Raw genomic sequence first — 13213 nt, 5'->3', positions numbered from 1 at the left:
TACCTCATTGCCTGTATATCTTATTTCTCAGTTGCAGTTTTTTTTAGACATTTGTTTTTAGAACTTTGAGTTCCAAATTCTCTCCCTTCTTCCCTCCCCACCCACCCTCCTTGAGAAGGCAAGCAGTTCAATATAGGCCACACGTGTACCGTTATGCAAAACACTTCATAATAGTCATGTTGTGAAACACTGTATTTCCCTCCACCCTATCCTTTCCCCCTTTATTCGGTTTTCTCCCTTGACCCTGGACGGTATTCTTTATCAATCCTCTGGAATAATGATTGATGAGAAATCTTAAGTTTGTCAGAATTGTTCATTTTTACAATATTGATGTTAATAGTATAACTTCACTCTGCATCATTTTATACAAATCTTCCAAAGTTTCTCTTTTCTCATTTCTAACTGCACAACACTATTCCATTATGATTATATACCATAATTTCAATTCACATATTTGAATCATTTCAATCAGGAGAAATACACTGGGGAGGAAGAGGCTACTGTCCCAAGAGGTCAATATGATCACTCTGCTTAGAGGCTTTATTTTTATTTTTGTATATGAAACCATGAATTTATTTTATGCAGCTTGTTTTTGAAAAAATAAAATTCAAACTTAATGAGTTGGTACTAATATGATTTGGCCAGTCCATGTTCCCTTCTGAATTTCCTTCTGCCCCCTTTGGTGTATTTTTAGAATATTTCTTTGATGAGCATTTCTTTCTTTTTACATCACCATCACTACCCAGACTTCGTGCCATACGAAGCTTGTTTCTTTTTGTGAGAAAGTAATTTGGCTGGCAGATTGAGGAATGTTGTAGTGTACTTAGATTTTTTCAACACATTTGACAAAATCCCATATGTTATTCTTGTGGATCAAATGGAAAGATGTAGATAGATGATGGTGTAGGTTGGTATGTTTAATATGGGTTGAATGACTAGACTCAGACAGTAGTTATTAATGGGCTGATGCCGATTTAGTGTAGTTCCCCAGGGAGCTGTGCTGTTCAGCATTTTTATTAATGACCAAAATAAAGAATAAGAAAGAAGGAAACAATCATTAAGCGCCAACTGTGTGCCAAGCACTTTACAAATATCTCATTTCATCCTTACAACAACCTTGGGAGATAAATGCTATAATTGTCTCCATTTTACAGTTGAAGAAACTGAGGCAGGTAGAGGTTAAGTGACTTGCCCAGAATCACACAGCTGATAAGCATATGAACTCAGGTCTTCCTGACTCCAGGTCAGCACTCTGTGCCTGCTGTGCCAACCAACTGCATAGGTAACATGAATAACAAATGTGCAAATATGGGAGCTTTAACTATTACACTTAATGTAATAGTTAATCTTGAATGAATCAGGATCCCAAATGAGTTTGGTGATCTAGAATGATGGGCTAGATCCAGTGAGATGAAATTTAATAGGCAGCAATTTAAAGTTCCACTCCAGTGTCTTATTATGTTAAAGAGGAGCCTCTGGCTTCTTGAAGGTTATGCTAATAAATACAATTTCTGGCAGGTCCTACCAGGTCCAGCAATAGACTCTAATCATTTAGAGAGGCTCAGCGGAGTGGGGCGGGGCGGGGCTGGGGAGTAATGATTTTTATTTTATTTTTTGACCACAGCTTCTCTCAAAGAGCATCTTTTAAATTGTAGAGGGGTTGAAATCTGTGTCAATGGAAAGAATAACCACCTTGATGAAATTAGGTATCTTTAAAGTATTAAAGTAAATAGAAATTTCACTGTTGGTGTTCAAAAGTCAGTCTCACAAGTACATGATGGATGGGGGGTGGGGGGGCATGACTAACCCCAGTAGCTCATGTGAAAATAGAGACAGAGGTTTTATTATAGTGGAAGCTCAATAAGAGGAGTCTTCAGAGCAGTAGAGCAAACAAAAAGGGAAATGCAATTTTAATCTATGTTGAGAAAGACTTAGAACATTGAGAGATGATTCTTAGGAGTGGGAATCATGGCCAGGGAGCAGAAGGCATGACGAGGAGATGACAGAGTAGGTCTCCAAATGGACTTTGTTGATCTGTGGATTGGGCTTTTAAAGTCAGTCTGTTCCGGGATTCATTTTCCTTGTTTTCTCTTTACCTTTCCTGTCTTTTTTTTTTTTTTTTAAGGTGATACATCATTTTGCCCTTTCCTTTTGCCTTTCCAGTAATGTTGTGAAGATTAAGGCCTTTAGAACAAAGGTGCTGTGTGAGTTCAGTGCCTCATGAATCCTTCCTTAAATTTTCCCTTCTTCCTGCCTGGACTCTAGCTGTGACCCTGAGAATATCTTGGAGAAGGCTTCTGACTAGCCTCCTTTCCTCTAGCATGTCCTCCTTAAGCATGCTCCCGTACTTTTGATTTTATTTTTTAAAGGCAGTTGATTATTAATTAAATACATTAGTTTTGTTCATCAAGCAAGCAAAAGAAACTAAACCATGTATAACAGCAATTGAGATTTTTAAAAAGTTTATCATGTGGCTAAATTAAAATACAGAACTATTATTTTGGAGACAGGTTGCACCTTTGCACACGGAGCACAGCCGGTACACACACCATGCCTCCCTGAAATCTCTCCACATGGCTGCTCTCTATTCTTCCCAAAACTCTGTCCTGATCCCATCTCTTTCCTGCTCGGTAGCTTCCAGAGGAATAATAACTGAACTCCTTAGCCTGCCTTTCAAGGTTTTCCCAATCTAGACCCAACGTAATGTTCCATTTTTGTCTCTGACTACTCTTCTAGGCTCTCCCCATGTTTTAGACAAAACAGAAGACTCTCTTTTCCTTGTACTTATGCGTCTCCTTAACCGTTTCTGCCATTCTCTCCATCTAAAATGTCCTGACCTTATCTGTCCTTTGAAGCCCATTTCACGTGTTGCCTCAGTGAGTACTTCTGACCACGGCAATGAGAAGCGGCCTCTGCCTTCTGAACTTTTCTGGCCCTGACTCGATACCTTTCCTGATTGTTTTTGGCTGGGTCAGTGATTTCATCTGTAGAGGGAAATCCTAGTTCCCACCTAGCTTCCTCCTAGAGGCAGCTAAGTGGCAACAGTGGATAGAGCTCTGGGCCTGGAGTCAGGAAGACCCAAGTTCAAATTCAGCCTCAGACACTTAGTACTGGGTCACCCTGGGCAAGTTACTTAACGTCTGTCTGGCCTCAGTTTCTTCAGCTGTAAAATGGAGATCATAATAGCACCTATCTCACCATTGCTGTGAGTGTCAAGTGAGATAATATTTATAAAGTGCTTCATGCATTACACTGCTTGGCACATAGTAGGCACTTAATAAATGCTCGTTCCCTTCCCCATTGAGGAAACTCTCTACCAGTGAAGTTTTGCAGCTTATCATCTTAGAGAGTTGTGTGTGTGGATAGACACATGCAGTATGTCTTATCACCCATTTTGGATTTTAAGTTCTTTGAAGAAAGCACTGTCCTATTCCTCTTGTATCTTCTACCACATTTAGAGTAGGTACTCAATAAATATTTATTGAAAGAATGTGTGTTATTATTTGTTGCTCCCTGTGTCCTCCCATAGGAGTGATGCTAAACAGTTCTGGACAAGACATGAGCCAGGTTGTCTCTGAGAATTTCCTCTTAGGGGATGGTCTAGCTCCTAGAGCCAGGTTTTTTTGTTAGTATCTGATCAGTGGATTAGAGGTAATTCTTCATAGCACTCTTGGAAGTAGCACACTTTGTCCAGCAGCTGTCCAGTGTTAATAGAGGATTTTTTTTTTCTCTTCTCCTAATGTACACATGGCTTCTTCATGTATCACTTTAAAAGTTTCTCCAGCTGCTGGTGACAAAAGATGCTGCATTTGCTAATCCTATAGTTAGCTTTTTTCAGGTCTAGTATCCAGTTTCAGTTCCTCTTCCAAAATACACTTGTATTATGTAAACACAGAAGTTTTAGAACGACTGGCATTTTTCACGGACATGAGAGGGAGCCCAGGAGGTGGTGGGCTGAGGAATGTTTTTTCATGGAATGCAGTGAAACATTGCATTTTCGTGGATAGATGGCCTAGATTAGTTAACCTGGGTTCATTTCCTTCCTCTTTTCACTGGCTTTCTTGATGACTTTTAAGAAGTCACTTAACACCCTGTCCTCTAATTGGCAGAGCTATAAAATGAAAACCACGCTTACAGATTAAAGGGTCACAGATTTATAGCCAGAAGAAACCTTGGAGATCATTTGCTCCAACCCTCTTATGGATGAGGAAACCGAGGCCCAGAGATTCATTGTGGGGATCAAGAGTAGTGTACTCTGAACTTTGTGGAACTGGGTATTGTCACAGTATGAAGTGACGTGAATAATTCATGTTTTTCGACCATGTTGTAAGTGTGGATCAAGATTCTGTTCATACACTCGGTTCAGTAATAACCTTCCTGGGAGTAGACGTGTTTATGTGCCATAAGGAAGAAAAATGCAATAATACGAAGCTGTCAAGAGATCATTTGATGTGTGAAATATTGACACATCTGCCTAAACCAGACTTACTGTTCCACTGGGTATGACTTAAATGATGGCAATCTAATCTGGAGGCACCTGAATTATTACTGGCTTTAAAATTCTTATCATCCCATGGGGGTTGTTTTTGAGAATCTAATTTAAACATTCCATATCTTGTCATTAATTTCATTTTATTGTTTAGATGTCACCGACAGTGTGTTGAATTTTGGCAGTACTTTTGTGTATGTGGTTCAGAAAACTTATCTACCTTCTGATTAATTGTTGCAGTTTGCTTAGTATGTGATAAATGGAAAGTCCTCATATTTTGCATGAGAGGAGATAGTTGCATAGAGTCCTATATAGTGCTAGAAACAGAACCAGGGTCATCTGATTTCCAGTCATTCAGGCTACTGAATCTTTCTGCATCTACAGTTTCCTCCACAGATCTGTCTATCAGTAGTACAGGTTAGCAAACTAGCCAAAATTGTTTGGGGGTACTTTCCCCGATTAGTGCATAAGAAACAAGAAGACTATCCTTAGAGTTGCTTGCACAATGTTGAATATACTTTGTTGCTTAATAAATGCTTGTAGGTTTGTTGTTTGGTATATGTCTGTTCTAAGAAATAGCCACCTGATATGTGCATGAGTGAGAACTGTATTATGTGAGAGGCTGGTATCATCATAGAGAGAGAATTGGTCTGCAAGCCAGAAAGATGTGGATTCAAGTCCCAACTTCAGACTTGTAATGACCATGGGACCCTGGACATGTTACTTCTCACTGTTTTAGGTAACTCTATAATATTCAAAACTTCAAGAAGGTGCCACTCTGCACTGGTAGACAGAGTTCTTCAGCGGTAACTCCTTATGTCATTGAAATTACAGGTCTAGGTGAAAAAGTAAATTCTATGTGTTACACATATACACAGACAAACATAGACACAAAATTAGATCTAAGTTTTAAGTTATTCTCCAACTTTTTTATCATATAGACCCTCCACTAGAGACTGTTGCATTCTTCTCAGTCACATATTGTACCAGTGAGAAGGTGGGGGGATGCATAGCCAAAAATCTACAGGGTTAGTAAAATCATATATCTTATTCCAGATTTGTTTCTCCCAATAGGTGGTGAGATATTACAAATACAGAAGAAACATAGGCAGCAACACTGTTACACAACAAATGAGTTATTAATAAGATCAATGAAAAATGTATAAATTAGCATCATTCAGTTAAATTTCACAAACACTTATTAAGTGTGGATGATGTGCACAGCTCTGAAAATAGTCACTGGGAGATATAAAGACATAAGGAAACAAATAGCCTTTGAAGAAAAAATATTAATATTATACTTTGCATTGTAGATACAGGTCTTCCCAGAAACATTTTAAAAATTAATTTATCATTTTTTTCTAAGTTCAAGTATTATTCTGCTTGAGAGAGAAATGTACAAACTGGCAGCTCCCTTCATTCCAAACGCAGGATAATTTTGAAATAACAATATGAGAGAACATAGTTGCACAGTTTAGGGTTACTCAATCTTTCTATGACCACTCCTTTGAAGGATTCTCCTTCTACCACCCTGAAGTAATGAAAGAGACTTCCTCCCTCTGATCAGTGCCTTAATCCCTTTTGGTGGATCACTTAAGGGCCCCTTGTCCTTGCCCTGGTCAGTTCATTACTCTCTTTCAAGGAAGGAATTGTTCTTGAGTTCATCTGTGAGAGAGGAATGGAGGATTGTTAAGGAGTTGATAGCTAAATAGAGGCTTGTAAGGATTTCTCTTTCAGGTTAAAGGGTGTCAGACGAGGATACTTTTAAAATGTTTTCTTTATATTTCTAAAAAGAGAGAGGGGGTTCTTTATTCCACACCCTCAAATTTGCCTTCTTCTGGAGGGATACAATACCTACCACCCATATAAGTAAATACAAAGTTATTTCAAGAGAGGAAGTGTGAGCTAAATCATTATCACTAGGAATATTATTGCAACCCATAATTATTGCCCCATAAAATTCCCAGTTTTGTTTTTTTTGAGTGTGTGGGGGGGGTGATAGGATTTTTTTTTTTCTTCATTACCTTTTCATAGAATAGTAAGGATAAAAAATAGTAAAGCCTTAATAAATGCTTATTCCTTCTTTTCTTCCTTATTTCTCAGTTTATGATTAATAATTTAATTGCCACTCTTAACAATGGGTGCTATTTTACATAATTGACTTAGAAGTTGGCTTAGAAAAAAGTGCTTTTACCCATAATTTTCTTTATGGCCTGGGCTTGACTAGGTTGTTGATCAAAATGAGGTAATCCTTTGTAGTTGGGGGAAAACTGTTAGACATGATCAACAGCATTTTCGTTTTGATCCTGTGTGATCCAAGGGAGGAAAGATAGTAATAGAAGGAAAGGCAAAGAACAGGTGTTGACAGGGACAGAGGGCCGCAGGGAGAGGTCACGGTGAAAAAGGAAGGCAGTAAGGTTCTCTTCTTCTAAGTCACTGCTACTTTCACCAAAAGACAGCAAATCACAATTTGCACATTCCCATTTGGTCAGCAGAACACCTTTGTAGGGTAAGTACTTTAGGATTTATTTCCATCAACAGAAACAATGTTGGGAGAATCCACAGCGTTGAGATAGAACAGGTGAGGTGCACCCACTGTATTAGGAGTCATTGCACGAGAGAAGCTCTTACAGTCAACTTCATCTAGCTGTCGCAAGGCTTACACTGGATTATCTATATTAGCTGGATCCATTCCCAAGTTCTCCTTGCACAAACATGAAAGCATGTTAAAATGTTACTCCGAATAATAAACCAACAGCCAGTGTTCTGGAATGTCTGCCAAATCTACCAGGACATCTTACAAAAATTACTTTGTTGAAATTAGAATCTCTTGCAAACTGGTGGGAGTGTAAATACTTCCAGTATGAGATAAAACAGCATGTTAGTCAGATCTGTACTGTGTCCAGCAGAGTTCCCAATGGCCAAGATGGGGGGGGGGGCGGGAGTGAGATGCTAAGATAAGTATAAAAAAGCTGAAATGTCCCACTCCAAAGTAGGGTGTCAGATGAAAGCTCCTATATGTTCTGGAGCCTTATTCCATTAAAGTTAAGCAAAACAAACAAACAAGACTTACTTTAAATTATGTAATTGGTCGTGATTGCTGATCCCATTCCATCCCTCCTTTTCCAATAGTTTGCCCTCTCTGTCATCCCCACTCTGTCACTTATTATCTCCAATCTCTCCCTGCCTATTGGCTGCTTCCTTCCTGCCTACAAATGTGCTCGTGCTTCCTCCATCCTCAAGGAATCCTCTCTCCATCCATCTATCCCTGCTAACATCCCATGTCTCTCCTTCTGTTGAGGTCTAAACTCCTTAAGAAGCCTGTCTGCAATAGGGGCTTCCACTTCTTTTTCTCTCAGTCCCTTCTTAACTCTTTTACAGTTTCTGACCCCATCATTCTGTCAGAACGGCCCTCTGCAAAGTTACCAGTGATCCTTTATTTGCCAAACCTAATGGCCTTTTCTCAATTCTTACTTTTCTTGGCTTTTCTGCAGCCTTTGAGACTGTTGATCACCCTCTTCTCCTCAATGTTATCTTTTTTTCTTGGTTTTTAGGACTTTATTCTATCCTGGTTCTCCTACGTATCTGATCACTCTTAGTTGCTTTTGCTGATTCATCATCCAGGTCAGGCCTACTAATGGTGGGCGTCCAACAGGCTTTGTTCTGGGCCCTCTTCTCTTCTCCTTCAATACTATTTCACCTGGTAATGTCATTAGCTCCCGTGGATTCAATTATCATCTCTGTGCTGATGATTCTCAAATATATATTTAACCATGACGTCTTTCCTGACCTACAGTCTTGCATCTCCCACTTCCTGTTAGACACCTCACGCTGGATGCTATGTAGAGAGACATCTTAAACTCAACATGTCCCAAACTGAACTCATTATCTTTCCCTCCAAATCCTCCCCTCTTCCTGTCTTCCCTATTACTGTTGAGGATAACACTGTCCTCACAATTAACAAGATTCACAACCTAGGTGTCATCCTTAATTCCTCACTCTCACACCCCTCACCCCCATAATCCAATCTGTTATCAAGGCTCATCACTTTTACCTTAGAACATCTCTTGCATATGCCTGCTTTTCTCCTATGATATTATCACCATGCATTTAATGTAGGCCTTTATCACCTCACTCCTAGACTATTGCAATATTCTTTTGGTTAGTCTCCCTGCCTGTAATGTCTCCAGACTCCTACTCATCCTCTATTCAGCTGTCAAAGTGATATTTATAAAGTGTAGATCTCACCATATCACCCCCTCCTATTTAACAAACTCTGGTGGCTCTGTATCACTTTCAGGATCAAATATAAAACCCCACTTGGTTTTTCTTATATGAATTGCTTGGCCAATAACCTTTGAATGGCCATAAAACTCATTGAATAAGTTCTTTAGTTTTCTAGAGTTTTATGAATTATGTTTGAGGTAGCCTGGCATATGGATGGGATTCTTCATTATCATCTCAGCTCCTTTGCCCTTTGGAATAGCATATTCCAAGCCCTCCTGTCCTTTAATATAGAAACTCCTAAATCTTGTGTTATCCTGACTATGGCTCCATGATATTTGAATTGTTTCTTTCTGGCTGCTTAAAATATTTTCTCCTTGATTTGGGAGCTATGGAATTCATTTTGGCATTTCTTTTGGAAGTGATCGGTAGATTCTTTCAAATCTGTTTTACTCACTGGTTCTAGAATACCAGGGTAGTTTTCCTTGACAATTTCTTGAAAGATGATGTCAGGGCTCTTTTTTTGATCATGGCTTTCAGGTAGTTTAATACTTCTTAAATTGTCTGTCCTTGATCTGTTTTCCAGGTTAGTTGTTTTTCCGATGATATTTCACATTTTCTGTTTTTCATTCTTTTGATTTTGTTTGATTGTTCCTTGCTGTCTCATAGAGTCATTAGCTTCCACTGGTCCCATTCTAATTTTTAAGGAATTATTTTCCTAAGTCTGTTTTTGTATCTCTTTTTCCATTTGATCAATTTTGCTTTTTAAGGAATTCTTCTCTTCATTGGATTTTTGTGGCTTTTTAATTACTTGGCCTGTTCTGTTTTTTAAGATGTTAATTTTATTCAGTATTTTTTTTGTGCCTCCTTTACCAAGCTGTTGACTCTTTTGCACGATTTTCTTGTATCACTCTCATTTCTTTTCCCAGTTTTTCCTCTGCCATTCTTATTTGATTTTTAAAATTTTTTTGAGCTCTTCCAGGAATTCTTTTCAGGCCTGAGACCAATTCAGATTTTTCTTTGAGACCTTGGAGTAACACTTTTGACTTTGTTGTCTTCTTCTGAGTCAGCATTTTGAACTTCCCTGTCACTGTAGTAACTTTCTATGGTCAGGTGGTTTTTTTTTTTTGTTTGTTTGTTGTTGTTATTTGCCCATTTTCACCTATTCAGTCTATTTCTTGACTTTTAACTTTGTTAAACTTAAACTCTGCTTCTGGGGTAAGGGGGCACTGTCCCAAGCTTCAGGTTTTTTGTGCAGCTGTTTTCAGAGCTAGTTCTGGGAGTCTATAAGTTTTCCTTTCTTCCATGGTGGTATGATATAAGGAGGGCTATCTTTACTACTCTACTGGCCTGTGTTCTGGTGTGTGAGTGACCACAAGCACTCTTTTCCAGAATTATGACCAGAGTCCCTGCTCACCTGTGGTCACAAGATCTGGTGTGCTGGTGTTCCTCTTAGTCCTGACACTGTGAGCTGGATCTGCTTCTGGGCAATGTAGTAGAGTCCTGCCCCCAATGCCAGCAAGGGTTCCTTTCATCTTCTGACCAGTCGTTTCACTCCTTTACTGTCTGTGGGCTGAAAGCTTTGGAAGCTACTAATTGAATTGCCCCCAAGCCTTGCTGCTGGCTTGCTGGGACTTTCCCTGTGCTGGACTGTGCTCTGCTCTCAACCTGGTGCAACAGATCTTACCAGCCTTCTAAGTTGTAGCAGAAAATTGTTTCACCCTGTCTTTTTGTTGGGTCTGCCACTCTAGAATTCATTTTGAGGCATCATTTTAAAGTTGTTTGGGGGGGGAATTGGGGAGAGTGGGCTCAGGTGAGTCCCTGCCCTTTCTCTGCCATCTTGGCTCTCTGTCCAGGCAGTGCTTTTAATGACCCAAGATTATCCCTGAAACATAGAGCCATGTTTGGAACAATTGTATTATTCTGGTGTCAGATATGAGTAATAAGTGATCACCTGGAGGATTTCAGCACATCAGGTGGGCCCCTCCTGTGCGGACATGGACAAGAATCAGTAGAGAAGTATGAGAGGACATGGACAAGATTCAGGTGGCATTGTTGGAGGAAGGTGAATGGAGGCTGAGAAGGATGGTTAATGAATCTGCAGCCCTGGAGAGAATATTTGATCACAGATTCATTTGAGTATTCTTCTGGTGTTGCTACTGGGCTATGAGTAGTGACATAACAGTTTCCCAGGGCTATTTGCATTTTTATTAGGCTCTAAAATTCTCCTTGCCTGCCATTTTATGTATAAATTGCAGTTTTAGGAGCGTGACCTTTTAAGTGTAATCTATTATAATATGTACAACCTGCATAGTAAATGAGATTTAAAAAATATAATAATGGCATCATTTATAGGATATCAGTATGTATAGAATTTGACTGCCTCATGTGGTAGTAGGGTCCCCTTCACTGGAGGCCTTCAAGAAGAGGCGGGATGGTCACTTGTTGGCATCATTGTAAGGGATATTTCTGATCAGGTATAGGTTGAATTAGATGGCCCCTACCATCCCTTCCATGCCTTTCTGCTCTTAGATTCTGTAATAATTCAATACTATGCTTATCTGTACTTCAGAAGATGTATTTTAGAGAACAAACGTCTCCCATCTTTTTTCTTTCCAGATTATCCAGACCTGGGAGATCTTCCCCCTCGTTCACCATTGGAGCCAGTTTGTGAGGATGGTCCCTTTGGCCCTGTAATAGAAGAGAAGAAACGAACATCCCGAGAACTCCGGGAGCTATGGAAGAAGGCAATTCTACAGCAGATTCTGCTGCTCAGGATGGAGAAGGAAAACCAGAAACTGCAAGGTTAGGGGTCATTTTTAAAATTTATTTTACTTTCTTCATTTGTTCAAGAAGTGTTTTGAAGGTCACAGAAAACAGATCCAAAAATTCAATTTGTACTTGGATTAGTAGTAGTGGACTTGAGAATGAAATCTATTAAAAATTAGATAAGACAATTTAGCAATATGCCTTAACTCTAAACCATCTTAATTTCTTCCAATGCATTTTAGTAGCAATTTAATATCTTTTGAAACCCATTTTATTTCTTGTTAAGCCCTGGAAATTTTGATTAGGAAACAGTAAATACTTAGGCCCCAAAAGTCTGGTGTAGGATTAAGAACATACGTTTTTTACTTTCTGCCTTGTTTTTCTTAAGACTACATAGAAAATAAAAAAAGCTGATTAAACCTAATAATTAAAAGTCTTTCATGTAGTTGCTCAAATATTTTCTGTCAGTATCCCTTCTTTCATAAATACCTATATGCAGATATAGGGTCAGATTGGAAGTTTGAATTTTATCAACTTGGGTTTAGACATTATCCAGTTCTTTACCTATTCTTTAAAAAAAAAAAAGGCATCAAGTGGAGAATGAGAGGCAAAGAAGTCAATCCATCACTGTACTTTGAGTCAGGAAGACCTGAGTTTGAATTCTGGTTTAGACTCCTGTTGCATAACTCTGGGCAAGTCATTTAAACTCCCTGCGCCTCAATTTCCCCATCTGAAAAATGGTATGACAGTAGCTTCTACTTCACGGAGATTTTGTGAGGCTCAGAGGAAATGATATATGTGTGTTAAATGCTTTGTCAACCATAGAATGCTATAAATCAACTCATTACTTAGGACTTGTCTGTTTAAACTGCCTACCTGTTTCATTTCACTAATTTTTTTAAAAAATCAGGGAAATCATTCGTGTGTTTTAATTATGCTATTGCTTACTTCCGTCTTATAAGCTGTGAGTATGAAGTAATTAGGTAGCTTCTTTTCCCAACAAAAATAAAAGAATTAGAATGTCTCCCTTTTCTATAGTCACCTTGCAAGGATAGATGATTTTTTCAGTGATTCTGCTATTGTTCAAGACTTTTTCAAAATTGCAGCACATTCTTTTTAAAGATTTTTTTAAATTATTTTTTTTGAATATCTTCAAGAATGGCAAATCGTATTTTGTGGTTGGATTTTGGCAGCAGTGAAATTTCATTTGGCTGCACCACCTCTTGTGGATTTGAGGACCTGAATTCTATAACCAGTTCTGCCTCTGGTTTTTCTGTGACCTTGGACATAAGTCTTTGAGATACCCAAGGCTTCCAGGAAGTGTGAGGGCAGGAGATTCAAAAAGGAAAAGACTTAAGAGCTATGGCAGTGAGGAAGCTAGAGTGGAATGAGTATAAGGAAGAGGGGAGGAGAGATTTATTTCCTTTACTATCCATGAACAATCTTTCTCATTACATCAGACACTAGTGGGAGTAGAGGGTTGGGGGGGATGTCATTGGACTCTATTGTTCCTGTGTTTTATACAGTACTTCACATAAAGTAAGCACTCAATAAATGTCTTACAAATGAATGAATTTGTCTGAACTGTCCTGATCCCTTGGTATTGAAATTGGGGCCTGGCTAGGATAATGTTTAATGGGAACGCTTGTTGAAATCTTGGGAAGGGTGTTTTTGCAGTAGTATATTACCAATGTTAAAAATGATAGACAACTGGTAACATGCTTTAACTGT

At 38.8% G+C, this 13213-nt stretch overlaps 1 protein-coding gene across 1 annotated transcript in view; it reads left to right on the top strand.

Annotated features, from left to right (window-relative positions):
* The window catches only part of TBC1D1 (TBC1 domain family member 1), a 300647-nt gene that overhangs the window by 202429 nt on the left and 85005 nt on the right, over window positions 1-13213 (top strand). Inside the window, exon 15 of the mRNA XM_036763075.1 lies at window positions 11333-11518. Coding sequence (XP_036618970.1) covers window positions 11333-11518 — 186 coding nt within the window. The remainder of the gene's footprint in view (window positions 1-11332; window positions 11519-13213) is intronic.

The sequence above is a fragment of the Trichosurus vulpecula genome, chromosome 6, assembly GCF_011100635.1.
Source record: "Trichosurus vulpecula isolate mTriVul1 chromosome 6, mTriVul1.pri, whole genome shotgun sequence".
Lineage (NCBI taxonomy): Eukaryota > Metazoa > Chordata > Mammalia > Diprotodontia > Phalangeridae > Trichosurus > Trichosurus vulpecula.
Note: the sequence above shows the minus strand (reverse complement) of the source record. Positions and strands in the feature narration are given on the sequence as shown.